The sequence below is a fragment of the Odocoileus virginianus genome, chromosome 21 (genome assembly GCF_023699985.2).
Source record: "Odocoileus virginianus isolate 20LAN1187 ecotype Illinois chromosome 21, Ovbor_1.2, whole genome shotgun sequence".
NCBI lineage: Eukaryota > Metazoa > Chordata > Mammalia > Artiodactyla > Cervidae > Odocoileus > Odocoileus virginianus.
In genome coordinates this window covers 7,155,278-7,181,596 of record NC_069694.1, presented here as the reverse complement: position 1 = coordinate 7,181,596, position 26,319 = coordinate 7,155,278, and the positions used below count along the sequence as shown (strand labels likewise).

General features: G+C 36.5%; 1 protein-coding gene across 3 annotated transcripts in view; it reads right to left on the bottom strand.

Annotated features, from left to right (window-relative positions):
- The window catches only part of PDS5A (PDS5 cohesin associated factor A), a 119,861-nt gene that overhangs the window by 71,481 nt on the left and 22,061 nt on the right, over window positions 1-26,319 (bottom strand). For all 3 annotated transcript variants that reach the window (XM_020878931.2, XM_070451996.1, XM_070451998.1), the window contains exons 3-7: window positions 9,261-9,464; window positions 8,214-8,300; window positions 7,597-7,694; window positions 2,999-3,125; window positions 342-422 (exon numbers count right to left, since the gene is read on the bottom strand). In XM_020878931.2, the coding sequence (XP_020734590.1) occupies window positions 342-422; window positions 2,999-3,125; window positions 7,597-7,694; window positions 8,214-8,300; window positions 9,261-9,464 (597 nt within the window). The remainder of the gene's footprint in view (window positions 1-341; window positions 423-2,998; window positions 3,126-7,596; window positions 7,695-8,213; window positions 8,301-9,260; window positions 9,465-26,319) is intronic.

The window sequence follows — 26,319 nt, the reverse complement described above, 5'->3', positions numbered from 1 at the left end:
TATAGACAGAGAGCCACAGATAAAGATGAAGGGAGAAAGTGAAAAAGATCAGCATAGCCAGAAGATAAAAAGATAAAATACAAAGGCAACAGAAGAAACGGTGGGAACTGCAGACTTAACATCCTCTATCTTGTGCCATTTAAAAACAATGTCTATAAGCTTATAAAGTTATGCTGCATTTGGTTACATTTGGACATATCAGTTCTCTTATATATTTCTTCTAAATAGGTGAAACTGTTTACAGGCTGAATAAGCCTTTATGTGAAGGGTTCTAATAAATTAGTACCTTTATGGATTAAAAACTACAAAATTACAGAAAAAAGATAGGCAGAAATACCTACATTGGCAATGCATGCTTCAATAGTCTGGACTGTCCTTTTCAATAGGACTTTTGCGAGGTCAAAGGACTGTTTATTTAAGTTCTGAAACACAAAAAATACGCAAGGTTACAAATGAATTAATTAATTTACGAGATAATGCCACTAGACCATCAAAGTCTTCAAAGTTCAGAAAATATAAAGCAAAAACTATAACTGAACCACATTCAAGGTTTTACCCCATATCCACTAGTCAAGAGGTCATAAATGCAGAAGTTACAAATAGCACAACCATGAATCAAAAATTAAAATACAAAAAAATAAAAAAACACAGTAGGTAATTAGCCAAAAGCTCGACCTTATATTAAGTTTAGATTTACTAAATCTAAGACTTTTAGGTTTTGTTAACCGGGAGCTGGTGATGGACAGGGAGGCCAGGCATGCTGCAGTCCATGGGGTCACAAAGAATCAGACACAACTGAGCGACTGAACTGAACCAATCTGAATTGGCAATCACACCCATTTATCCCTCACACACACACACACACACACACACACACACCCATTATCCTAAGTATTTCACTGTCTAATCAATGTCTGTTCTGAGGAAGAGTGGACCTGGGAAGTGCTTCAAGCAAAATTCTCAATCAGTTATATTTCTGAAATGCTAACTACTGCCTTCATTCCTCAAGATTCCCAATGCATGGTAATAAATTAAAGGGTCTGAGGAAGACTGTGAAAAGATATATTTAATTTTTAAAAAGTTATTGAAAATGGAATCCTTGCGTTGAAAAGTACCTATTAACATCTCTACACTTTGCAGTTTTAGACCAAACAGATTCATTCACTATCATCTTGCACTTATCTCCAAAAAAGACAAGGATATCCTATACCTTAGGTTAGTAGTCAGCAAAATTTTTATGCCAAGAGCCAGACGGTAGATCTGTATTTTAGGCTTTCCTGGCCAGCCACATCGTCACTGCCGCAACTACACACCTCTGGTCGGTGCAGCAGGAGAGCCACCATAGTCACAATGAAAACAAGTGAGCATGGCTGTGTTCAAATAAAACTTTATTTACATAAATAGGCAGTGGGCCAGATTTGGTCTACAAGCCATAGCTTCCTGATACTTGCTCCAGGTTTTTATTCCATTTCCAAGAGAATAAGATTAGCTCAAAATTAAGGCAATCTTGGAGGAAACAAACAGGTGAGGGAGATTAAGAGATACAAACTTCCACCTGTAGAATCAATGAGTCACAGATATGAAATGTACAGTGTGGGGAATACAATCAATAACTATGTAAATCTTTATATGCTGATACATTATAACTAGATTTAGGTGATCATTTTAAACTGTATAGAAATACTGTGTAACCGCAACTAAGGAAGAGTTATGTAGATCAATTACACTTCAAAAACTAACTCATAAGAAAAGAGATCAGATTTGTAGTTAAGGCAGGGGGTAGGGAGGCAGAATTAGATAAAGGCAGTCAAAAGGTACTTCCAACTAAGAGATAAGTACGAGTGATATAAACATGATAAATCTATTTAAAAACAGCTATATGTTATATGTGAATGAAATTCATTAAGACAGTAAATCCTAAGATTTATCTCATTTGCAAGAAAAAAATTTTGTCTCTATTTCTTTAATTTTGCAGCTATGAGATAACGGATGTTCACTAAATGCCTCATGTTTAAATGAAATATGATTTCATAATGTAGGTAAACTTATACAGTGCTGTATATCATTTATATCTTGATAAAATTAAGAAAGCCTTTCTATTTCCTAAAAAGGCATAGTTCTACTCATTAAAAATACACTCTAACTAGAATACAAACACGAAATACACTATTCCTCATAAAATTTTCTTTCTTATTTTGTCTAACATATATAACCTCTTTGCCATACTCTCAAAATTTTGATCTATTACAGACTCATTTGAATTTTTTAATGGTGTAAATAATATATCAGGAAAAGAATTTATAATTGGTTGCATCTTATTGTGAATAGTATAAATAGATACATATTTATCAGACATCTGATGACAAGTCACTGAACACTTGGAGGAAAAGAGCGGGAAAGCTAAGTACCAACAGTATGATAGGCCTGAATCCACATCAGTGGTGGACCCAGAGTCGGGGAAGCTAAGTCCTTCGCTTTCTTAGGGGGAGCTAGCAGAAACAAACAGAAAAAGGAAACAGAGAGGAATAGACTGCTCTTAAACCTCCTTTCCCCCTTAACATTAACCACATAGTTTCTGCTTTTGCCCAAATCATTTTCTGAAAGTGCCTAAGAAAAATGTAGGACAGGGGTTCTAAGGAGAAATACCAATTCCTACACTCTGTATCTGTTAGAAAGTAGTAAATACATTTTCTTTTCTAAAACAAAGAACTAACCCAAGACAGTAGTTCAATTCCTTGCAATTCCTATACTAGATATGAGTGGTCAATCTGGAACATTTTTTAATTTTCCAGAGAAGAGGCAGCACTTCACCAAATGAAAACGTATCTTTTAAAGACAACAAGGGCTACGAGGCTTATGTGTGTCACTCTGATTTACTTGGGACTGGAGAATGACAGTGGGAATAATCACATGGGATTGCAAATGGTGAAAAAGAAGTTTTCACATGTGTAGTACTACCATTAAATATTAACCTTTAATATCTTCATACTATACAGACCTTATGTGCAGGAATGAGGTTAATAAGAATGGAGTCCAATAATTCTTGAGTAACTCCATCACCTTCCATGATGATAGAACTCATCAAGTCTAGCATGTGCATTTGTACCTTCTTATTGTGGCTATTGCTTTAAAAAAAAAAGAGAGAGAGAAAAAAAATTAGGCTTACCAAAGAAAATTAAACTTCCCAGTTTAAAGCAACTATCTCAAATGTAAAGGATTTTTCACTTGAGCAAACCACACCAATAATGACAAAGAAACTGTGGATGTTCCATATTTACTTTGCTCCTTTGGTGATTATTACTAAAACAGCTAAGAAATCACTGTAAACTATTTCACACATACAAAAATTTAATTAAGCCCCATACACCTAGAATTCAAAGAATGGGTTAAATTCAACTAAACAAAAATGTCAACTTCAAAGAAGTCTTTGCTTACATACCCCTGGATTTTAAAAAATGACAAACTTTTAAGGAAACAAAAAATGTACAAGATAAAGAACGTAGATAGCTTTTCATCCCTTTTGATTTTAATAATTCCCCCCAAATGACAGAACTATAAACACAAAAAAGGCCTATGTAAACACCAGCATATCTTTGCCAGTAGAAGTTTTAGTTCAACAATACTGAAAATCCAAAATCCCATGTAAAATGCTACCAGAACTCATGACTTAAGATTCTGAAAAAGTCATCCTGCTGTCTCTCAGAGCATTTCAAACAAACATGAAAAATCAACAAGGTATAAAGCCAGCATCAGTTTCAGTCCTGCATCACTAGCTAGTGCAGAGTCAAGGGCAGGACTTCTCAATAAATATGTCTAGTGCCGATATAAACTTATCCAAAAAGACTGGCTACAGAATTGTTGTAAGTCAAGAGAACATCTAGGCTTCTCCCTCTCTGAGTGCATCTTAACTAAAGACTAGACCTGTTCGTTTTCACTTTTATCAGAATATATAGGCAAAGACAAATCAAGAGAATGATATAACTTAGTTGTAGTACTACAGACAAAGGGAAGTTTAAATTAAGACTAACCTATTATTATCATTTATGTATCTCTTATCTATAATTTTTAAAAAATAAGCTTGAAATAAGGTATAATACACCTGTTGGGCACCTAGTGGTAAAATCAAAGATCAAATTTTTAAAGTTGGTGAAAAACTGTCCTATTGTTAGATTCACAGTTTTCTACAACTTTTAGAAAAATATTCTCTCTCAAATATCTTGCTTATAAAGGCCAAGACTGTGCAAAATTCAATTGTATAGCGGGACGTGTGTGGTGGGGGGAGGTAGACAGTGAAGAACAGAGATACTCAGCTTGATACAAAAAAATGAGAGTATTTAGGTCTCAGATCCATATCATTTGTGAATAGGAAAGGAGTGAAAGAAAGAGAAACAGACTTAAAAATTATTTCCATTAGTTTCAGCCAAGATTCAATAATAGGATTTACTCTTCTACCTGAAACAGTTAAAAAAAATATATATGAAAACATATCAGACCCTATACACATGCTGCTGAAAGAAGGGAAGCTTACTTTTTCTATCTATAAAAGTTTCCAGGCTTCAGTACAGGAAGAGAAGATCCTAGCAGAGTCTAATGGTTTTTCTGAATCTGGAGAGACTAGTTTGCAGGGCAGAATACCAGAGGGGAGAGAACTACTCAGAGAGCAAATGCTCAGAGACTACCCGAGTCTTCAGTTGATTAGTGATTAGCATAGGCAGGCGTCTTAAGTCTGGGGAAGGAACCACCTGAAAGGAGCAGAAGGAATACTCCCTGGAATCGACACAGGTCATACAATGTGTGTGTTTCAACTACAGTGGAAAATCTTACAACTCACAAGGCAACTAGTAATCAGAAGGGTAAACCCACATATCCAAGCAGCTCTGTGAGCTCCAAGCACAGCAAACAGGAAGAAAACGCCACTGTGAGACATCATAACTGAATTCTTTAAAACCAGCAATACAGAGAAAATCTTAAGTGGGTAGAGAAAAAGAAGATACATTATTTAACCGAGAAACAAAGATTTAAAATGACAAAAACTTATCATTTTTAAAAGTGTAAGCCAGAAAAAGACAGAGGAACATCTTTAAAAGTACTGAGACAGAAAAGAAAAGAGGAAAGAAGTCTATTATTAACATAATATTCATACTGTGAAAATTACTTTAAAAAACAAAGGTAGAATAAGGGTTTTTTTAGACATAGAAAAACTGAAAGAATTCCATCAGCAGTAGACTTGAACTATAGGAAATGTTAAAGGAAGTCCTTCAGACTAAAGTAAAATAATGCAAGACAGAAATCTGCATATATACAAAAGAATGAAGAACACCAGATACATGGTAAATGTGTCAATAAATAGAAATCAATAAATTCCTCTTTCAAAAGGCAAGTTTTTTTTTACTGATTTACCTCACTGTGATTGTTTTCAATTAAAGAATTAGGTCAACTAAAGTAAAATAATGCAAGACAGAAATCTGCATATATACCAAAGAATGAAGAACACCAGATACATGGTAAATGTGTCAATAAATAGAAATCAATAAAGTCCTCTTTCAAAAGGCAAGTTTTTTTTTACTGATTTACCTCACTGTGATTGTTTTCAATTAAAGAATTAGGTCAACAATAAATTTAGATCTTTAGATTCAGAAAAGAAAAACATTAAAAGGATCAAAGAAAGTACGTGTCTGTAAAAGTAATAGAAGAAAAAAGTGTAACTGCACAGTATGAAGTGGACTTAAGTGGACAGTCAAGGTAACAAAATGGGCAGGATAACAACTCAGGAGTTTCTTTTTCATTTTGTTGGTAATTTTAATATTAAAAGAAAAAATTGTAAATATGTGGCAGAAAGCAAACAATGGCCACAAACTGTTCCCATCTCTGTATGCACAGGTCTTTAAAATGCTACTCCCAACAAAACAGGAGTCGGTCTAGCCAGCCTTCGAATCTGGGCTTGCCTACGTGCCTCGCTCTGCCATGAAGTGTGCCGAGGCTTTAAAAAGTGCTTCTGTGGCGGGGTGTGCCCTTCCTGCAATTTCTGAAACCGAGTCAGCGTATGAAGGGACCTGTACTAGCCTGCTGGATGATGACAGAGTGACATGTGACCCAGCTGTCCTATTACATCAGCCAGCTGCCAGATGTTCTGCTTACTGACTGCAAATACAGGAGCAAGTCCAGCCCAGACACAAAGAACTCCCAAGCCGAATCATGAGCTAAACAAGATGGAGTATGTTTTAAACCATCAAGTTGTGGGTTGCTTTGTTATGAAGCGAAAGCTAACCAACACAAAGGTAAAGTTTATACATTCTATCATTCACTTAAGGGCCTTCAGTTAGTTGTCACAGGAAGTTTTTTCTCATGCAGTCTTTTTATAAGCTTCTATCACTAGACTAGGTTGGTCCAGTTTATCCCACGTTATATTCTCTTCCTACCATTCTAGCTAAGGAAAAGAAAAATATGTAATAGTATTTATTAGAAACACACAGAAAACTTCAGAAATGTTCTATTCAATACCGAAGTCGCTATGCAATAGCCATTTGCTACTTCCCTGTCTAGTAGGATAGATAGAGCCACATGCTGAAATAATACTAATGCTTTCTGGATACACTGAAATAAAATATATTATTTAAATAAATTTCATTTGTTTCATGTTACCTTTATTAATGTGGCTATTAGAAAATTTAAAATATATTTGAGATATATTGCTTGTATATAATGTAATGCTACAGAACACATGGTTTATTAAAACACACACACACAGACACCAGGATGAAGCACTGGATTGAAATCTCACCCACCCACCCACCGGACTGAAATCTCATACACACACATACACACCCACACACACCAGGATGAAGCACCAGAATGAAATCTCTCACACACACACCCACCCACCCCCCAGGATGAAGCACTGGACTAAAACCAGAGTTCTGGCTCTACTGCTCAGCAATTTGTCCCTGGACAAGCCACCGCACTCCTCCACACATGCGTGCTCCTACTTACATAAGGAAAGAGCAATGCTTGCAATTTTTTTTTAAGCTTTAAAATGAATAGATATTGAAGTCAGTGTGCTCAGCCACTGAGCTATTATGCTTCCCAGCACTCACTAATGGTACCTATGATACTTATAATTTCCACCTCCTAATTGAGTACTTCATTATGTAATATAAGGTCTCATATCATTTGCTTTATAAGAGTCAACCTATACAATTGATGGGCTTCTCTTGTGGCTCAGTGGTAAAGAATTTGCCCTGGGTGGTGAAAATCCCCTGGAGAAGGAAATGATAACCCATTCCAGTATTTTTGCCTGGGAAATCCCATGGAAAGAGGAGTCTGGTGGGCTACAGTCCATGGAGTCACAAAGAATCAGACATGACTTAGTGACTAAACAACAACAATATACAATTAATCGATACCATAACTTAAAATGTCAGTATAAAGACAAAGAGAACTTTCAGACAACAGAATTATTTTCCTCTTTATGTTAAGTTTTCTAAGGAAAACATTTCCTTTTAACTAAAAGATCTTAGTGTAAATACACAGTACATGATAATTCAATATGCAGAGCAAGAAAAAGAGACAAACAGAAATGCTTAAAAAATAACTTACTTGATTACTGAGAAGAGAGTCCTAAAAAGCTGAATAAAAATTTCATTGCAATCTTCCAATTCAAAGCAGATGTTATACGATTTAACCCACGCTAAATTCTTAAATAAATAAATAAATAAGATTATTCACACATACAGAGAATAGTTATACAAAAGTAGGCTCATTAATAAAATTTAATTTTTAGAATTAGAAATCTATATTAAAGCTTATAATACCCCAACATATATAAAACTACAATTGTTTCAGCAGTCATGTACTCTGACCTTTAAAAAGATAAGTATCTGTTGGCATTAACCTTTTCTTACTGAAAAATACTAAACTGTCAGAGGTTGGTAGGACATATATATATACAAAATATTAACTGCAGTGAAAATTAATTTGATTTAATCTCTTTTGGGATTAGGAAAGAATAAAAACATGAAAATAAAGTCTCAATGTAACAGTTTTGCACATGGAATATGAAGAGATGAGGAATGAAAAAAAATATTGTAAATGACATTTTATTAAGTGGGCTTTGTATAAAACAAACAAAAAGATTCATTTTACATTATAAAGTTACTATAGAGAATTTCCTTCAACATGAAATAGTGATATTTATTAAATAAAAAAGAATTTACCTCTAATAAATAAAAGTATCTATTAAATTGCGGGCTCTTTGTATCTTCCAAACCTTTTAACTGTCTGGTAATAAACAAAAATATGTCCTGTTTTAAAAAATGATAAAATATATTAATTTAGACACAAATACTTATTACTTTCACAATATCCTAACAATCTGTATATATATTCTCTATTAAAGACAACAATAAAAGAAAATTATCCTTGGCACTAGCCTAGTCCATTACTCAAAATATCTGTAAAAGAGCAAATTATTTAAAATTACATCCTTTAGAAGCAAAAATAAAGATAATTACTGCCACATATCTTTAGGCTTTCTCATTCTGAGAGAATCATAGGTTCTATATCTCGTTACCCTTTCTTCCAGTACAGAACTTCTACTTTATTCACTATCTTTATATTGTATCACGGTAATTATCTTCAGTTAAAGTACTTGGATATGAAGTACTTCCATTACAATTCCCTAGATGTAAATAGTAATTTTCAAGACCTATTTAATAGACTGGTCCAAGGGATTGTACTTTTCACAACAGTGCTCTATTTCTTAATAAGCTTTCTTCAGAAGTTTCAACCCCAAATAGTATCAATATGGAATAAACTGATTTAAGGGCTTTCTGAAAGTATTCGTAATATGAAAACAGTTTAAGAGATCAACTCAAAAGAGGAGCTCCTCAAACTTTTCAAACAAAGACAGAACCATCAAGATGAGCATATAGCTTTGCATATAAAATAACCTGCAGAGGAAAACAGTCATTTGAATGTGTGAATTCTGTTATATAGTTGTTTTAAAAAGCGTCATTCATCCACCATCCCTTCAACTCAGTCAGACAGGGACCATTTTGATCTGTATCTTTCAAATGTCTCAAAAAAATACTAGTCATTTTATGGATATTCAATGAATATTAATTGAATAAATAATTATTTTGTTTTTAGAACTTATGACATAATCTTCTTATGATGACAAGATGATTAAAATGAAACCTATGTTTCTAAGGGTATTAAGCTAAACTATAAAAGAAAACCAATTTTGTAAAGGTTGTATTTACCTTAAGTTTATCATGGGAAGTATATGGAGCTTCTGGGGCATAGATTCGAAAGATGTCAGCCAAACAACACGCTACAAGGAGACGCACATCTTTATTGGGATTCCTGAGAAAAAATTCAGATGCTAGATGCAAGGCTAGAGGGAGATACTGCTGTTTTTCATCTTCTGAGTCCTGATCCATATCCATAAAAGTCTTCACTACCATCTGCAAAAATGTATAAAAGAAAAAAATAGTCAACTCTTGATATTCAGAAGCCAGTGAAAAATATATATATTCACTCATCTCCATTACAAAACAAACTAGCAATCAGTTACTATGTACATCTTCATTTAAGAATCTGAGTAAAGACCACAAGCATGGATAAGTACAAACATCAGGATTAGTGACAGATGCATTATCTGCATTTGTACCACATTTATGAAGAACTTAAGACTCCCATTATTAATGCTATATCTAGCTCAGGTAAAAATTTCATGGCTTGGGACTTACCTGTCCAGTAGCCAAGAATTTGCCTTCCAATGCAGGGGATGTGAGCTCAATCCCTGGTCAATGAACTGAGATCCCACATGCTGTGGGGCAACTAAGATAGCGTGCCGCAACCACTGAGCCCTGTGCACGCTAGAGCTTGTGTGTGCGTGCTAAGTCCCTTCAGCTGTGTCTGACTCTGCAACCCCATGGACTGTAGCCTGCCAGGCTCCTCTGTCCATGGGAATCTCCAGGCAAGAACACTGGAGTGGGTTGCCCTGATCTCCAGGGACTCTTCTGACTCAGGGGTTGAACCTGGGTCTCCTGCATTGCTGGCAGATTCTTTACCCTCTGAGTCACCAGGGCAGCCCCTAGAGCCTGTACTCCGTAACAAAGACCCAGCCCAGTGGGGGGAGAAAGAAAAGTTCATAGCTTCATGTGCATGCATGCTAAGCCACTTCAGTCCAACTCTTTGCAACCCTATGGACTGTAGCCCCCCAGGCTCCTCTGTCCATGGGATTCTCCAGGCAAGAGTACTGGAGTGGGTTGCCATGCCCTCCTCCAGGGGATCTTCCTGAGCCAGGGAACAAACCCAAGTCTCTCTTGTCTCCTGCGTTGGCAAGTGGGTTCTTTATCACCAGTGCCACCTGGGAAGCCCTGGCAGCTTCATCCGCACAAGCAAATCATTTGATATTTTGTAACACTATCAGTTATGTTTCTTTTACACTTATTATCAAAGCTACCTTGATTTAGGCTCCTTAAAACTATTAAGTCTCACACTTTAATGGGTTTTGCAATTCACAACAGAAAGCACTAAAGAAATAAAAAGAAAAAATAATAAATATTGTTAGGCAGTTATATTTCTGATTAAAAGTCTTAATTATAAAATAAGCTCTGGTCTTATTTATGGTTATAAAACTAACAAATGCACATTTCAGAATCACTCTAAAAGGCAAAAAAAAAGTGTAATGGAAAAATAGCATAATTTCTTAGCTCCAGAAAGTAATCACTATTTACATTTTGTGTATTTTATGCTGGTCTGTTTTCTTTATAAAGATGGAAATAACCATATAGTTATTTCTTTTTCATTTATCCAATCACAACCATTTCCTCATACCATAAAAAATGCTTCTTTAAATAAATCAGCCTTACCTAACCAGTAACCACTGTCAAATATTTAAGCTGTATCTCTGTTTCTATTTTGACAAGACTTCTTATGATGAATAAACTCTGGTTTGTTTCTTTTTGCGTGCCTGTGCCCGGCATGCAGGATCTTCGTTCCCTGACAAGGGGCTGAACCCTTGCTCCTGCACGGGACTACCAACGGAGGCCCACTGTGCTCCATTTTTTTCCAGATACATTTTTTTCCCCCTTGTCTACTGAAGTGACACTTTCCTCCTAATTCTGTTACTAGAATAAATCCCACTGACTGGTTTTCTAATTACAATTTCAATGTATCACATACACTGTCTTAAAATACAGACAGGTATAGTATAAATGACCTAATCTGGAAAACAACACACATGAGGATGACTGTAAATCACTATTTCTCACAAGTCTAGATACAAACATCAGGAATGGAATAAAGAACTAAATTTGCTGACTCTGTTATACATGGCTTTGTGCCCATAAGAAGGGAGCAGTAAAAATGGGAACAGTCAACATCTGGAGAACACAGGAGCTTTCTGTACTATTCTTACAACTTTTCCAAGTTGGAATATATAGCAAAAGGAAAAGTAAAAATGGAAAAGAATACATTTACCACAGGATATGGGAAAAACATACTCATATTAATAGTTGAAATGAAAGTCTTACTTCAAACACAAGTAAGACTTGTGTTTTAAAAAAAAATTAACAATGTTAAATATTAATTGGGGGTGGGGAGGATGCATTATTCTTTTCCTGATTTTAAGAGAACGTATTTATCTGTATATCATTAGCTTGATCTAGAGATGTTACTGACAGAGAAATAAAATCACATGTATAAAGTATTCTAATTGTACTTTAAAAACTTTTAAGTCAGAAATGCGTAAGGCACAGTGATTTACAGTCATCCACATTTGTGCTGTTTCTCCTAGGCTCAGCCGTTCAGGTGATACTTCTATCTCATGACAGTGTGTGTGGTGCATTCCTTCTGAACGCTCTGAATCCCAACAAGTCCCAAGGACCAGAGGTCCTTTTTAAAATCATTATTTCTTATCACACTACTATTACTTCATCCAGAGCTTTCTTTCTTTTGACATGTTTTGAAATATTTGTGTCTATTCCACTTCATTTTAACACAAATTAACACATAGCTGAGAAAAATGTTTCCCCAGTTTTAGAAATGATTTCTTTCACCCAACTTTCGTCAGGAGAAGAATTTTTAACTGTCTTGTTAACAGCTGTATCCTCAAAGATTAGAATAGGATGACACAAAGTAGGCACGCCAACTTTTTTGGAAAGAACATTCAAATTCATTACCTGGAGAAAACCATAATTTGAAAAGATACATGTAGCCCCAATGTTTATTGCAGATCTATCTACAATAGTCAGGACATGGAAGCAACCTGAATGCCCATCGACAGAGGAATAAAGAAATAAATGTGGCGCGTGCTTGCTTAGCCGCTCAGCGGTGTCCAGCTCTTTGCGACCCTATGGACTATGAAGCCCACCAGGCTCCTCCGTCAATGCGATTTCCTAGGGAAGAACACTGGAGTGGACTGCCATTTCCTTCTCCAGGGATCTGCCCAACACACGGATCAAACCTGTGTCTCCTGCTTGGCAGGCGGACTCTTTACCCCTGAGCCACCTAGAAAGCCCCAAAGAAATGCAGTACCTATATACAACAGAACTATTACTCAGCCATAAAAAGGCATGAAAGAATGCCATCTGCAGCAACATGGATGCACTGAAGAGACAGTCATAATGAGGAAAGTATGTCAGACAGAGAAAGACAAATACCATATAACATCACTTAGTGTGTGGAAGCTAAAAAAATGGTATAAAAGAATTTGTTTACAAAAGGGAACCAGAGGCACAGACCTAGGAAACAATACTATGGTCACCAGAGGGGAGAAGAGGGGTGAATGGAAAGGCTGGAGCTGACCGACGTGCACTGCTGTGTATGAAACAGAGAACCGGTAAGGACCCGCTGTGTAGCTCAGGGAGTCTACTCAGTACTCTGTGATGGTCTGTCATAGGAGGAGCACCCAAAGAGCAGTGATTTATATCTAACTCACTCACTCTGCTACACAGCAGAGACAGCACACTGTAAATCAACCATATCCCAATTGTCAAAATTTACTTAGAACACGAAAGAACAGAGCAAACCGTTAAGATTCAATAAAGATGAGAAGGAGGTACAAAAATGTTTCTCATATTATTCTCTATGAGTGTTTGAGATATTACACAATTGTAAGGAGTCAATTTAATTAGGTAAAATGAACTTTGTTTTTTAAAGGGTTTGGGTTGCAAGTTTCCAATAAGACTTGAGCTACTTGGAGATTTTTCAGAAAAACTATTTCAACTGTGCTCCAACTTTGAGGTTCCTACCAGCTCTGGTAGGGGGCAACAAGACAATGCTGGGGCGGGGGGCCATGGTGTCTCTTAGTTACTTGCATCTGAGCGGCTGGCTTTTCAATAGCTTTATATATCGACCTACTGTATCTGGGCCAAAAATCAGTGCGCCAGGCTACCTCACATAAATACTAGGAAGCTTTGGGGGCAGGGAGGGTCAGGAGTTTGGGATCAGCACTTGCAAACTGCAGAGAATGAATCAACACTAAGTCCTACTTCTGTACATCACAGGCAGCTGCAGTCAGCGTCCTGGGAATACACGCACGGATAACTGGATCGCTTTGCTGTAGAGCAGAAATTAACACAAACTATGCTTAATAAAACTTGGATAATTTATGAAATGCCTTTTAAACATCTACTTGATAATATATATTATGTATATTTTTAAAAATATGACCCATATGGCCCTACCATGCTGGCAGAAAATTTTATCAGTTCTAGATAAAGACCAGGTCAATCAGTATATAACATCTGTTGGCTAGAAATTTGTTCAGAATTCTTGAGTAAGTATATTCTAAACACAGGTCTATAGCAGAGGTCACAACTCAAGGGGAGGGAGATACAAATAACCACTGGGGAGAAATGGAGAACACATGCTCCATCCAAAGAGTTGGCTTCAGTTAATTGCTGTCTGGTGAGAATGCAGACCTAGTAAAGAAAATCATTCAGTTGATCAGGACACAATAAAATGTTAAGTGAAATCATCTGACTTGAGAATTTCAGCAACTCCAAAAAGTTCATACCATTGTGAGGGATAAGCAAAACACATCTATGTGGTCCTCAAGTCAACAATATTCAAACTGTTAGAAATATTTTAAAGGAAAAATGTCAGCACACAACCATCTTTTCAGATAGGCAAAGTATTCTGAAAAGCTGATTCCACAATTCTTTTGCACTTAAATAGTTTTCTTTAGGTATAAAAACTATGAAGAAAAAAGTCAATACACTGATTATTAAAATCCAGAGAACCTTCAAAATATTAATGAGAAGTTTTCACATTGTCCTAAGCTACAACACAGAAAATACCATTAAATTAACATTTTCCACACCAAAAAGTAATGGTAAAGACAGACCACTCTGGAATCTATGAAAAAAAGAAAAATCACTTCCCAGTAGGATAAAAGTCAAAATTTGAAAGGAGCATCTAAGAAACTTTTAAAAAATAGAGTGTCTTTACGATCTTGAGTAGGAGGGATTTCTCAAGACACAAAAAACACTAGCTATAGAATCTTTCCATAAAAGTAAAATTAATGTGCATTCATCAGAAGATATCACTAAAAAGATTTTAAAACACATGCCAATGAATGAGAGTAGATATTTGTGATATGCATAACCAACAAAGAACCTACCTAGCATATATAAGAACTCCTAGAATTCAGTAAAGAAAACAAAACCCAAGTGTTTTGGTTTTTTTGGAAAAATGACTTAGGTAGACTAAGTACTTTTTGAAAAAGATCTCAGACAGTATAATGGGGGAGATTAAATCCTATTGACAGCCAGCCAAATGCAAAGTAAAACGTGGTAAAGAACTGACGTTTTAATAATACTGTGTTCTCTGACCTATAAATATGGTTTATGTCTTCATTGATTTAGGTTTTTCTCTTCCAGACTGACTGAATATCGGGACAATCACTGCATCCTTCTGGAAGGACATGCTGTGTATTGCACCACACACCATTTGCACACTTCTATCACAATGCTATGCTTTCTGCTTTCTTATTTGTCTCTGCTAGGGCTACGGCAGCACCTTATTTCTATGTCTTCAGCACAAGGAGTTGGGCTTGGTGTATACTGAACAGTTTGTTGAGTGGAAAAGAAATACATTCCATCATTATTGCATAGGTTTTAGTGCACTGGTTTTGTATATTTTCTTAACGCAGTATTGGTAACAAATGAGGACAGTTCTATTTTGTCTTCTCTCATCTGCCTTTTGCGTCTCTTTCTTATTGTGCTAAATAGCAAAACTACAACAATACAGAGCAAAAGTGAAAGCAGACATTTTTGCCTCTTTTGAGATCTGAGAAAGAACATAGTCTTTCACCATTAAGTATGTTAACGGGTTTCTGTAGATGCCTTATCAGGTTGAGAAAGTTCTTTCTATCTTGTATTCCTAATATGCTTTTATTTGTTATGAAGAACATGTTGAATTTTTTTCAGACACTTCTATATCAAACGGGATGATAACACAGTTCTCCCAACTTACACTAGTGTTAATATGTTGAAATAAATTAATATCATATAGTAAACAAAATCTGCCCTCCCGGGAATAAACTTGACGTGGTGGTCACTGTGCTTTGCCTGTGTGCAATGTTCTGGGTTTTTCTTTTCTTCTAGCTTTGGTTTGTTTTTGTTTTGCTGGCTGGTTCTCCTCTGCTAATATTTTGTCGTTTATTAAGGCTCTTGGTGTCTGCTGTCCATGGGGTTGCAAAGAGTCTGACACAACTGAGCGACTGGACAGTCTCTTCATACATAGATTTCTTTTCTAGTATAATGTTTTGTTTTGGTATCAAGGTAATATTGGCCATATAAAGTGAACTGGAAGTGTTCACTCTTCCTGTTTGCTGAGTTTGTGTAGGACTAGTATGCTATTTTCCTTAAATGTTTAATAGAATTCATCAATGAAGTCATTCGAGTCTTTATTTGTGCAAAAGCTTTTAGTTGCAAATCTAGTTTCTAAAGTCAATATAAAGCTATCAGGTTTTCTATTTCACCTTAAGTCAGTTTTAGTAGTTTGCATTTTCCCAGAAATATATCCACTTCATTTAGGATACCGAATTTACTAGCATAAATTGGCTTATAAAATGCCTTTTTTATCCTTTTAATGTTTATAAAATCTATAAGAAATTTCTTCTTTTTTCACTAATGTTGCTAATTTTTGTCTTTTTTTCTTGACTGTTCTAACATAGTGGTCTCAAGGGGGTTTCTAGGTGGCACAAGTGGTAAAGAGCCCGCCTGTCAATGCACATAAGAGATGTGGGTTCAATCCCTTGGTCGGGATGATTCCCCAGAGGAAGGCATAACCCATTCCAGCATTCTTGCCTAGAGAATCCTCATGGACTGGGAAGCCTGGTGGGCTACAGTCCGTGTTCTCAAAGAGCGGGACATAACTGAAGTGACAGCACACACGTCTCCAGGGGACATGTGCCAGCGCCTGCAGACACTCAGCTGCCATGGCTAGGAGTGGGGCTCTTCCGGCACTGGGGGGGGAAGACCAAGGGTCCAGCCAAGCATCCTGCAACACATGAGACAGCGCCCCGTAACAACTACCAGCCTGAGAGGGTCGACAGAACCAAGGGTGAGAAACCTTAACGAGCAAAAGGTTTTGTCAATTTTACTACCTTTTCAAACAACTAATTTTTGGTATTATTAGTTTATTGTTTGCACATTTTCTATTAGACTGATTTCCATTTTTACCCTTTAGTATGTCCTGCTTTCTACTTTCTTTAGGTTTAATCTCCTGTCTTTCTCTAGGCTCTTGGGGTAGAAGCTTACCACTGATTCTACACTGTTCTTTTCTAATATAAACATTTAAAAGCTTATCAAAATAAATTTCTCAATAAGCACTGCTACGAAGTTAAAAATATTTTCTAATTTTCCTTGTGATTCCTTCTTTTATTTACATACTATGCAGAAATACACTAATTTCCAAATATTTGGGTTATTTTCTGGATATCTTTCCTTATTAATTTCCCATCTAACTCCCTGTGATCATATTATCCCTGTATGAAATAGGAATCATATTAAATGTATTGATATTTGTTTAATGTCCCACCACATGGGACAGTGACTGCAGCCATGAAATGAAAAGACAATGGCTTTTTGGAAGAAAAGCTATGACAAACCTAGTTAGTGTCTTAAAACACAGAGTCATCATCATCACTTTGCTGGCAAAGGTCCACATAGTTAAAAATATGATTTTTCCAATAGTCATGTATGGATGCAAGAGCTTGACCATAAAGAAGGCTGAGTGCCAAAGAATTGTTGCTTTCAAACTGTGGTGCTGGAGAAGACACTTGAGAGTCCCTTGGACAGCAAGGAGATCAAACCAGTCAATACTAAAGGAAATCAACCCTGAATATTCATTGGAAGGACTGATGATGAATGAAGCTCCAAAACTTTAGCCACCCGATGTGAAGAGTCGACTCATTGGAAAAGACCCAGATGCTGGGAAACATAGAGGGCAAGAGGAGAAGCGGGCAACAAAGGAGATGGTTGGATAGCATCATCGATTCAATGGATACAAATCTGAGCAAACTCTGGGAGACAGTCAAAGACTTTGGCATAGTCAAAAAGCAGAAGCAGATGGTTTTCTGGAACTCTCTTGCTTTTTCGATGATCCAATGGATGTTGGCAATTTGATATCTGGTTCCTCCGCCTTTTGTGAAACCAGCTTGAACATCTGGAAATTCATGGTTCACATACTGTTGAAGCCTGGCTTAGAGAATTTTGAGCATTATTTTGTTAGCCTGTGAAATGAATGCAACTGGGCAGTAGTTTGAGCATTCTTTGGCATTGCCTTTCTTTAGGACAGGAATGAAAACTGACCTTTTCCAATCCTGTGACCACTGCTGAGCAGTTTCACAGTTTTGCATAGAAAAAAGAGCTAAACACTTGGTGAAAAAAACATGTTCAATGTCACAGAATTGCTTCTACCCCTCTCTACTCTTACTAAAATCTTCCTGTTGTTGTTCAGTCACTCAGTCGTCTTATCTGCTCTTAAAAGTTTTGGACCAAATTCTACTTCCTCTTCTTGAAGCCCTGCTTGACCAGCCTAGGATGAACAAAGCAAGTATCTTACAGTGTCTTCTTGCTGCAGTTATTAGTAAGTAAATCATGTGTCCTTAAGAAGACTGTGATCTCCTAAGGGCTCTATATTTTCTACATTTGTCTTTAAACTGAGTGCCTATTTTCTGAAGGAATGAAATCTATTAGTGTAATTTTTTTACATGCTTTAGACTTCAGTGGCTGATCAAGCCTGAGAACAGAAATCTCTCTAAAATTCTAATTTGTCAATAGCTATGTTATTTAAAATCCTAAAAGATGATGCTGTGAAAGTGCACTCAATATGCCAGCAAATTTGGGAAACTCAGCTCTGGCTACAGGACTGGAAAAGGTCAGCTTTCATCCTAATCCCAACGAAGGGCAATGCCAAACAAAGTTCAAACTACCCGAAGTTGCACTCGTTTCACATGCTATCCAGGTAATGCTCAACATCCTATGCTTCAACAGTATCTGAACAGACAACGTCCAAATGTACAAGCTGGACTTAGAAAAAGCAGAGGAAACAGAGATCAAATTGCCAACGTACGTTGGATCATAGAGAAAGCACGGGAATTCCAGAAAAGCATCGACTTCTCCTTCACTGACTATGCTAAAACCTTTGACTGTGTGGATCACAACAAACTGGAAAACTCTTAAAGAGATGGGAATACCAGACCACCCTGTCTGTCTCCTGAGAAACGTGTATGTGGGTCAAGAAGCAACAGTTAGAACCAGACAGGGAAAAAGGGACTGGTTCAAAATTGGGAAAGGAGTACATCAAGACTGTACATAGTCACCCTGCTTATTTAACTCACATGCAGAGTACATCATGCAAAATATCAGGTTGGATGTATCATAAGCTGGAATCAAGATTGCCCAGAGAAATTATCAACAACCTGAGATATGCAGATAGTAACACTCTAACGGCAGAAAGTAAAGAGCAACTAAAGAGCCTTTTGATGAAGGTGAAAGAGGATATTGAAAAAGCTGGCTTAAAACTCAACATTACAAAAATTAAGATCATGGCACCCAGTTCCATCACTTCACGGCAAACTGATGGGAGAAAAAATGCAAACAGTGGCAGATTTTATTTTCCTGGGCTCCAAAATCACTGTGGATGGTGACTGCAGCCCCGAAATTAAAAGATGCTTACTCCTTGGAATAAAAGCTATGACAAACCTACTTAGTGTATTAAAAAGCAGAGACATCACTTTGCTGACAAAGGTCCATAGAGTCAAAGCTATGATTTTTCCAGCAGTCATGATGCATGTGAGAGTTGGGCCATGTATAGAAGGCAGAATGCTGAAGAACTTATGTTTTTGAATTGTGGTGCTGAGAAGATTCTTGAGAGTCCCTTGAACTATAAGGAGATAAAACCAGACAGTCTTAAAGGAAATCAACCCTGAATATTCATTGGAAGGACTGATGCTGAAGCTCTAATACTTTGGCTATTTGATGTGAAGAGTCAACTCATTGGAAAGACCTTGAAGCTGGGCAAGACTGAGGGCAGGAGGAGAAGAAGGTGACAGGGGATGAGATGGTTGGATGGCACCACTGACTCAATGGACAAGAGTTTGAGCAAACACCGAGAGATAGTGAAGGACAGGGAAGCCTGGCATGCTGCAGTCCATGGCGTTGCAAAGAGTCAGACATGACTTACTGACTAAACTACATCACTGCAATCAATACACATTTCAAGACTAAGTGCTCATATTAAGATAAGACAAAAAATTAAAAATAGAACTATCATATGATCCAGCAATTTCTGGGTATTTATCTAAAGAAAATAAGAAAACAGTGTGGAGATTTCTTAAAAAACTGGAAATAGAACTGCCATATGACCCAGCAATCCCACTCCTGGGCATACACACCGAGGAAACCAGATCTGAAAGAGACATGTGCACCCCAATGTTCATTGCAGCACTGTTTATAATAGCCAGGACATGGAAGCAACCTAGATGCCCATCAGCAGACGAATGGATAAGGAAGCTGTGGTACATATACACCATGGAATATTACTCAGCCATTAAAAACAATTCATTTGAATCAGTTCTAATGAGATGGATGAAACTGGAGCCCATTATACAGAGTGAAGTAAGCCAGAAAGATAAAGATCATTACAGTATACTAACACATATATATGGAATTTAGAAAGATGGTAACGATAACCCTGTATGCAAAACAGAAAAAGAGACACAGATGTATAGAACAGACTTTTGGACTCTGTGGGAGAAGGCGAGGGTGGGATGTTTCAAGAGAACAGCATCGAAACATGTATATTATCTAGGGTGAAACAGATCACCAGCCCAGGCTGGATGCATGAGACAAGTGCTCAGACCTGGTGCACTGGGGAGTCCCAGAGGGATCGGGTGGAGAGGGAGGTGGGAGGGGGGACCGGGATGGGGAATACATGTAAATCCATAGCTGATTCATGTCAATGTATGACAAAAACCACTACAATATTGTAAATTAATTAGCCTCCAACTAATAAAAAAATAAAGTGTGTTTTGAAAATATATATATAAAAAAAGAACACTAACTTGAAAAGATATATGTACCCCCATGTTCACAGCAACTTTACTTATAATAGCCAAGATGTGGGAACAACCTAAATGTCCCCTGATGGATATATGGCTGAAGATTCTACAGCAAGAGACAGAGAGAAAGAGAGTGTGTACATTATAATGGAATATTATTCAGCCACAGGAAAAGAATGAAACCTTGCCATGTCCAACAACATGTATGGACTTAGAGGACTTAGTCTTTAATGCATGGATGGATTAAAGCTAAGTGAGATAAGTCAGATCTCTCTTACGTGTCAAATCCAAAAACCAAATAAATAATAAACAACAGGACATCAATTCAATTTTAACAAATTGAATTACTCTATGAAAAAGAAAACTCAATAATTTATTTTCTAATAAGCCAATAGAGACTACTTGAAGATACAATTTGTTTCCTTAGTCATATATTTAGTCAAGGTCAGTATTCTTTAATGAGACAAGGTTATTAATTCATACTTGAATTGTGTGGCATAGAAAAGTTAGATGCTACACATTTTGCTATACTCATCCTGAAAGCAAAACCAAGTTAAATTCTAAAGACTCAGTCTATCAACCTCAAACCATTTAACAAGCACATACTACAGAACTACACTTTACATAGATCTGAAAGTTTCTGAATTACAAGAAATTTTTTACTCCATTTATTCACACCTTAAAGACAACTGGGTACTATTAGAGTTCTAAAAATATCCTGGATACTAGTGTTCTAAAAATAACCTGGATACTGACTGTAACAGATAGTTATCAAGGAAGCTATTTTTAGCTATAGAGGAAATTCATAAGGTCCTAAAAGATTAGCCTTAAAGACGGAGAGTCTGACACGTGCACTGAGGCTTCATAGGCTTTTAGTTTCAGTTTTAATGTAACCATAGATATTCTCTAACTCCAAGTACTTGTGAGGTAGTAGGATAAAATGAGTGATGACAACACGGCACAAACCAACTAATTATTCTACAGTTTGATCCTCATACCAAAGAGAAAATTCTCAACTCAGAAAACATATTTTTAATAGGTAAATTACTTATAATGGTACTAATAGCTAATATTGATTGAGCTTTGTATGTGCTGGGTATATTTCAAGTTATTTAAATGTACTATTAACCTAGGTAATATAATGATATCTTCTAGGAGGCATTATTAACATCCCCTTTTAACAGACGAGAAACTGAAGCTGGGTAATGGCTCAAGGCATAAAAGCTCAAATGTAGGCGGCGTGGCCGACTACTGTTAACAACCTCCTAACGCTTCCTAATCCATACGGCACATACTACAGTACAGTATGGGTGGTTATCCAAAATAACTACAGAAAAATACACATATCTAGAAAGAGTATACTACAGAAACTACACTATGGTATAGTGCTATACCTACTATATACACATGGTTATGTTCCCAGGCCAAGTCATACACCCCACTTTTCTCATAGTGCAGTAGGTGAAGGCCACAGTAGACAGTTGAGCCAGGAGCACACAGCTGGTTCATAGACGTCTGTAATGTACTAATTTAACTTTGCTGTTGTTTAGTTTAGTTGCTCAGTCGTGCCCAACACTTTTGCAACCCCATGGACTGTAGCCCACCAGGCTCCTCTATCCATGGGATTCTCCAGGCAAGAATAATGGAGTGGGTTGCCATTTTCTTCGGCAAATTTAACTTTAGGTTTTCTAATTTTCCTTTTCCTTGATAAAGGTGGATCATTTGCCCTATTCTTAAAATGACCAATTATCATTAAGGTCATTTTACTCAAAAAATAAAAAAGACACACACACCCTAATGTTCACAGTGGCACTCTACAACTGACAAGACATGGGAACAATCCAAGTGCCCATCAACAAATCAGCGGCATAAGAAGACCTGGCGCGCACACACACACACACACACACACACACGCGCGCACGCGCACACACACAGAGGAGTACTATTCAGCAGTAAAAAAGAATACAACAGTGTTGTTTATAGCAACATGGATGGACCTGGAATTCTTCATGAGGCTGTCTGTGGGTTTTTCATGAATGCCCTTTACCATGTTGAGGAATTTCCCTTATATTCCTAATTTCTCAAGTGTTTTTATCACCAAAGGGTGTCAGATTTTGTGAAGAGCAAAACAGCACTCATACTTCAAGGTGGAAAATTGAATGCTTAAGATTAGAAACAAGACAGGGATGACTGCTTTCACCACTACTATGTAACATTATATTGAAGGTTCTAGCAAGTGCAGTTGGACAAGCTAAAGACATCTAGATTAGATAAAGGTATCTAGATTAGAGAAGAAGTAAAGTTATCTCTTAATCACAGATTATATGATTTTGTACATTAAAACTCCTAAGGAACCCATTAAGACCAATTACAACTAATATGTTTAGAAAAGTTGCATAATACAAGATAAATATACAAAAATCGATTATGTTTCTAAATGCTTGGAATGAAAAATCTGAAAATAAAATTAAGAAAACAATTTTCATTTATAATAGCATTGAAAGAATAAATTATATTGGGAAAAAATTTAACAAAAGAAATAAAAAACTTACACTCTGAAAACCATAAATATTGTTGGAAGAAATAAAAAAAGATCTAAATAAATGAAGAAACATCTCATATTCATGGACTGGAAGACTTAGCATTGTTAAAATGGCAAGAGTCTCCAAACTGATACATAGACTCTGCAATCCTCATCAGAATCCAAGCTGACCTCTTTGTAGAAGATAACATGTTGATTCTAAAATTCACGTAGAAGAGTTAAAACAACCCTGAGAAAGAACAAAGTAGGACTCACATTTCCCAATGTCAAAACTTACTGCAAAGCAAAAGTAACTAATATGGTGTATAAAGTTGCCATAACAAGGGGAAAAAATTTTTTTAATCTATACAAGATGATGAAAGTGAAAGTTGCTCAGTCGTGTCCAACTCTTTCTGACCCCATGGACTATACAGTCCACAGAATTCTCCAGGCCAGAATACTGGAATGGGTAGTCTATCCCTTCTCCAGCAGATCCTTCCAACCCAGGAATCACACCGGGGTCCTGCATTGCTGGCAGATTTTACCAGCTGAGCTATCAGGTAAGTCCAAATGAGACGATGGATGTTAACTAAACTTATAGTGGTAATCTTACAATATACATAAGTCATTATGTGGTACATCTCAAACTTACACAATGTTCTATGTCAATTATATCTCAATAAAACTGGGGTGGGAGCAAATAAAAGTTCAGAAATAAACCATCAATGGTCAACTAATTATTGTTAAAGGTGCGAAAGTCATCCATGGGGAAAGACTAGCCTTTTCAACAAATGATGCTAGGATAACTGGACATTCACATGCAAAAGAATGAACCTGGACCTTTACTTCAAACCATATACAAACCAAACTTTGACCAATTAAAAATTTTGAACAATTTGACCTAAACAGATTAAGGACCTAAATGTAAGAGCTAACACTATAAAAAACTCTTACAAATCATAAATCTTTGTGATCTTGGTTTAGGCAATGGTTTCTTAGATATGATACTGTAAGTGTAAGAAACAAAAGGAAAGACCAAATAGATAAACTGGACTTGGTCAAGATAAAAAATACTTATACTTCAAAGGACATCATCAAAAAAGTGAAAAGACAGAAGAAAATTCTTGAAAATCTCAAAACTGATGAGGAATTCATATCCAGATTATATATACACATGTATATACATATGTGTTTAATTCTTATAGTAATAAAAAGACAAATAACCCAATTTAGAAATGGAAGAAGGATCTGAATAGTATTTTGTATTTTTCCAAAGAAGATACAAAATGGCTAATAAAAACACAAAAAGATTCTTGACATCATTAGCTATCAGGAAAATGCAAATAAGAACTACAAAAAGATACCACTTCACATTCACTAGGTTGGCTAGAATCAAAGTCAATCACACAGATAAGATAATTAGGACTTCCCTGGTGGCTCAGAAAGTAAAGCATCTGCCTACAATGCAGGGTTCAATCCCTGGGTCTGGAAGATCTCCTGGAGAAGGAAATGATAACCCACTCTAGTATTCTTGCCTGGAAAATCCCATGGATGGAGGAGCCTGGTAGGCTACAGTCCATGGGGTCCCAAAAAGTCGGACACAACTGCGCGACTTCACTTTCACTTCATGAGGATGTGGAGAAATTGGAACCCTCATACACTACTTACTGAGAACATAAAATGGTGTACACCCTTTGGAAAAGTTTGTCAGTTCCTCAAATGATTAAAATAGTTACATATGAGCCAACAACTGCACTGGTACAGGCAAAAGTAAAAATGTCTACACAAAAGCTTGTACATGAATATTTACAGCATCACTCCTAATATCCAAAAGGGGGAATCAACCCACATTTTCATCAACCGACGAATGGATAAATAAAATTTCAAACATCCATACAATGGAATATTATTTGGTAGTAAAAAGAAATGAAGTATTGACGCTACAAAATGGATGAATCTTGAAAACATTATGCTAAGTTAAAGAAACTAGTCATGAAATAGCAACATGTTATATAACTTCAATTCTATGATAGTGTAGATCAGGAAAATGTACAGAAACAGAAAGGAAGTGATTAGTTAGGGCTGGACGGGCATATAGGAGTGACAGCTAAAGGGTATGGGGTTTCTTTTGGAGGAGATAAAATTGCTCTAGAGAATTCCCTGGTGGTCCAGTGGTTACGACTCCACACTTTCACTGCCAAGGGCCTGGGTTCAAAGCCTGGTTAGGGAACTAAGATCCTGCAAGCCTTGCAGCTCAGGTTGCACTTATCCATGAATATACTAAAACCAGTGATTTTACAGTTTAAATAGGTAAACTGTATGGTATATGAATTACCTCTCAATAAAGCTGTTTTTAAAAAAATAAAATACAGATGAATAAAAATGAACTGGAGAGAAAATTCTCACACCTTTCCATAAAATATTCTTTTAAATGTCAAGGTCCCTTTAAAGCAATGAGAAATGTTCAACTGGGAAAGCTGTGATTCATAAGCCATCTTCCAATATCAGGAAAGAGAACAACTGAAAGGGAAGACACATAATTGTCCTAGACACCACATAAGCCAAGTCAGCTACCCATGGCTTTTTCTATATAACCACTGGGAACTGACATGCACAGCATCTATTTCTCTTCCTCCAATAAGTTCTAACCAAACAAGGAAGCAAAAAAAGTCACTCAGAGAAACTAAGGGAGACCGCAAGCGTTCAAAGACAGGACAATCTTCTCCAGGCAAAATGCACTCCTCCCCCAAAGTGAAAAAGTCTCAGGGAATTGTAAGACCACAAAACCAAACACTGGTGGGGGAAACACATTAGCTTGTAGTATGTGTAGTATTACTACATAACCCTTAACTATGACTGGGAAGGAGGTAAGGAGACTAAATATACCTATTCTCAACAGAGGAAAAAACTTCAAAGAAAAGGATTTTACACAGGTTACAAGGTTTATAACAAGATGATTCAGGATTTAGAAGTAAATATTCAGATTCTCAATTTAAAATTACAATTCATTCTAGATCAAAGACCCAATTACTATTCCAGCATTATAGTTCCTTATTTCACAGTGACTGCATGCCTCAGTTTGCCCCGAATAGTTCACACATGTTATCTCAGAATTACTAAAAGAATCTCTACCTTCCATCTTTATCCTACTTGAGCCACATCTTGAACCTCATTATAAACCATTTTACTTCTTAACAAATTTCCTTTTTAGGGATTA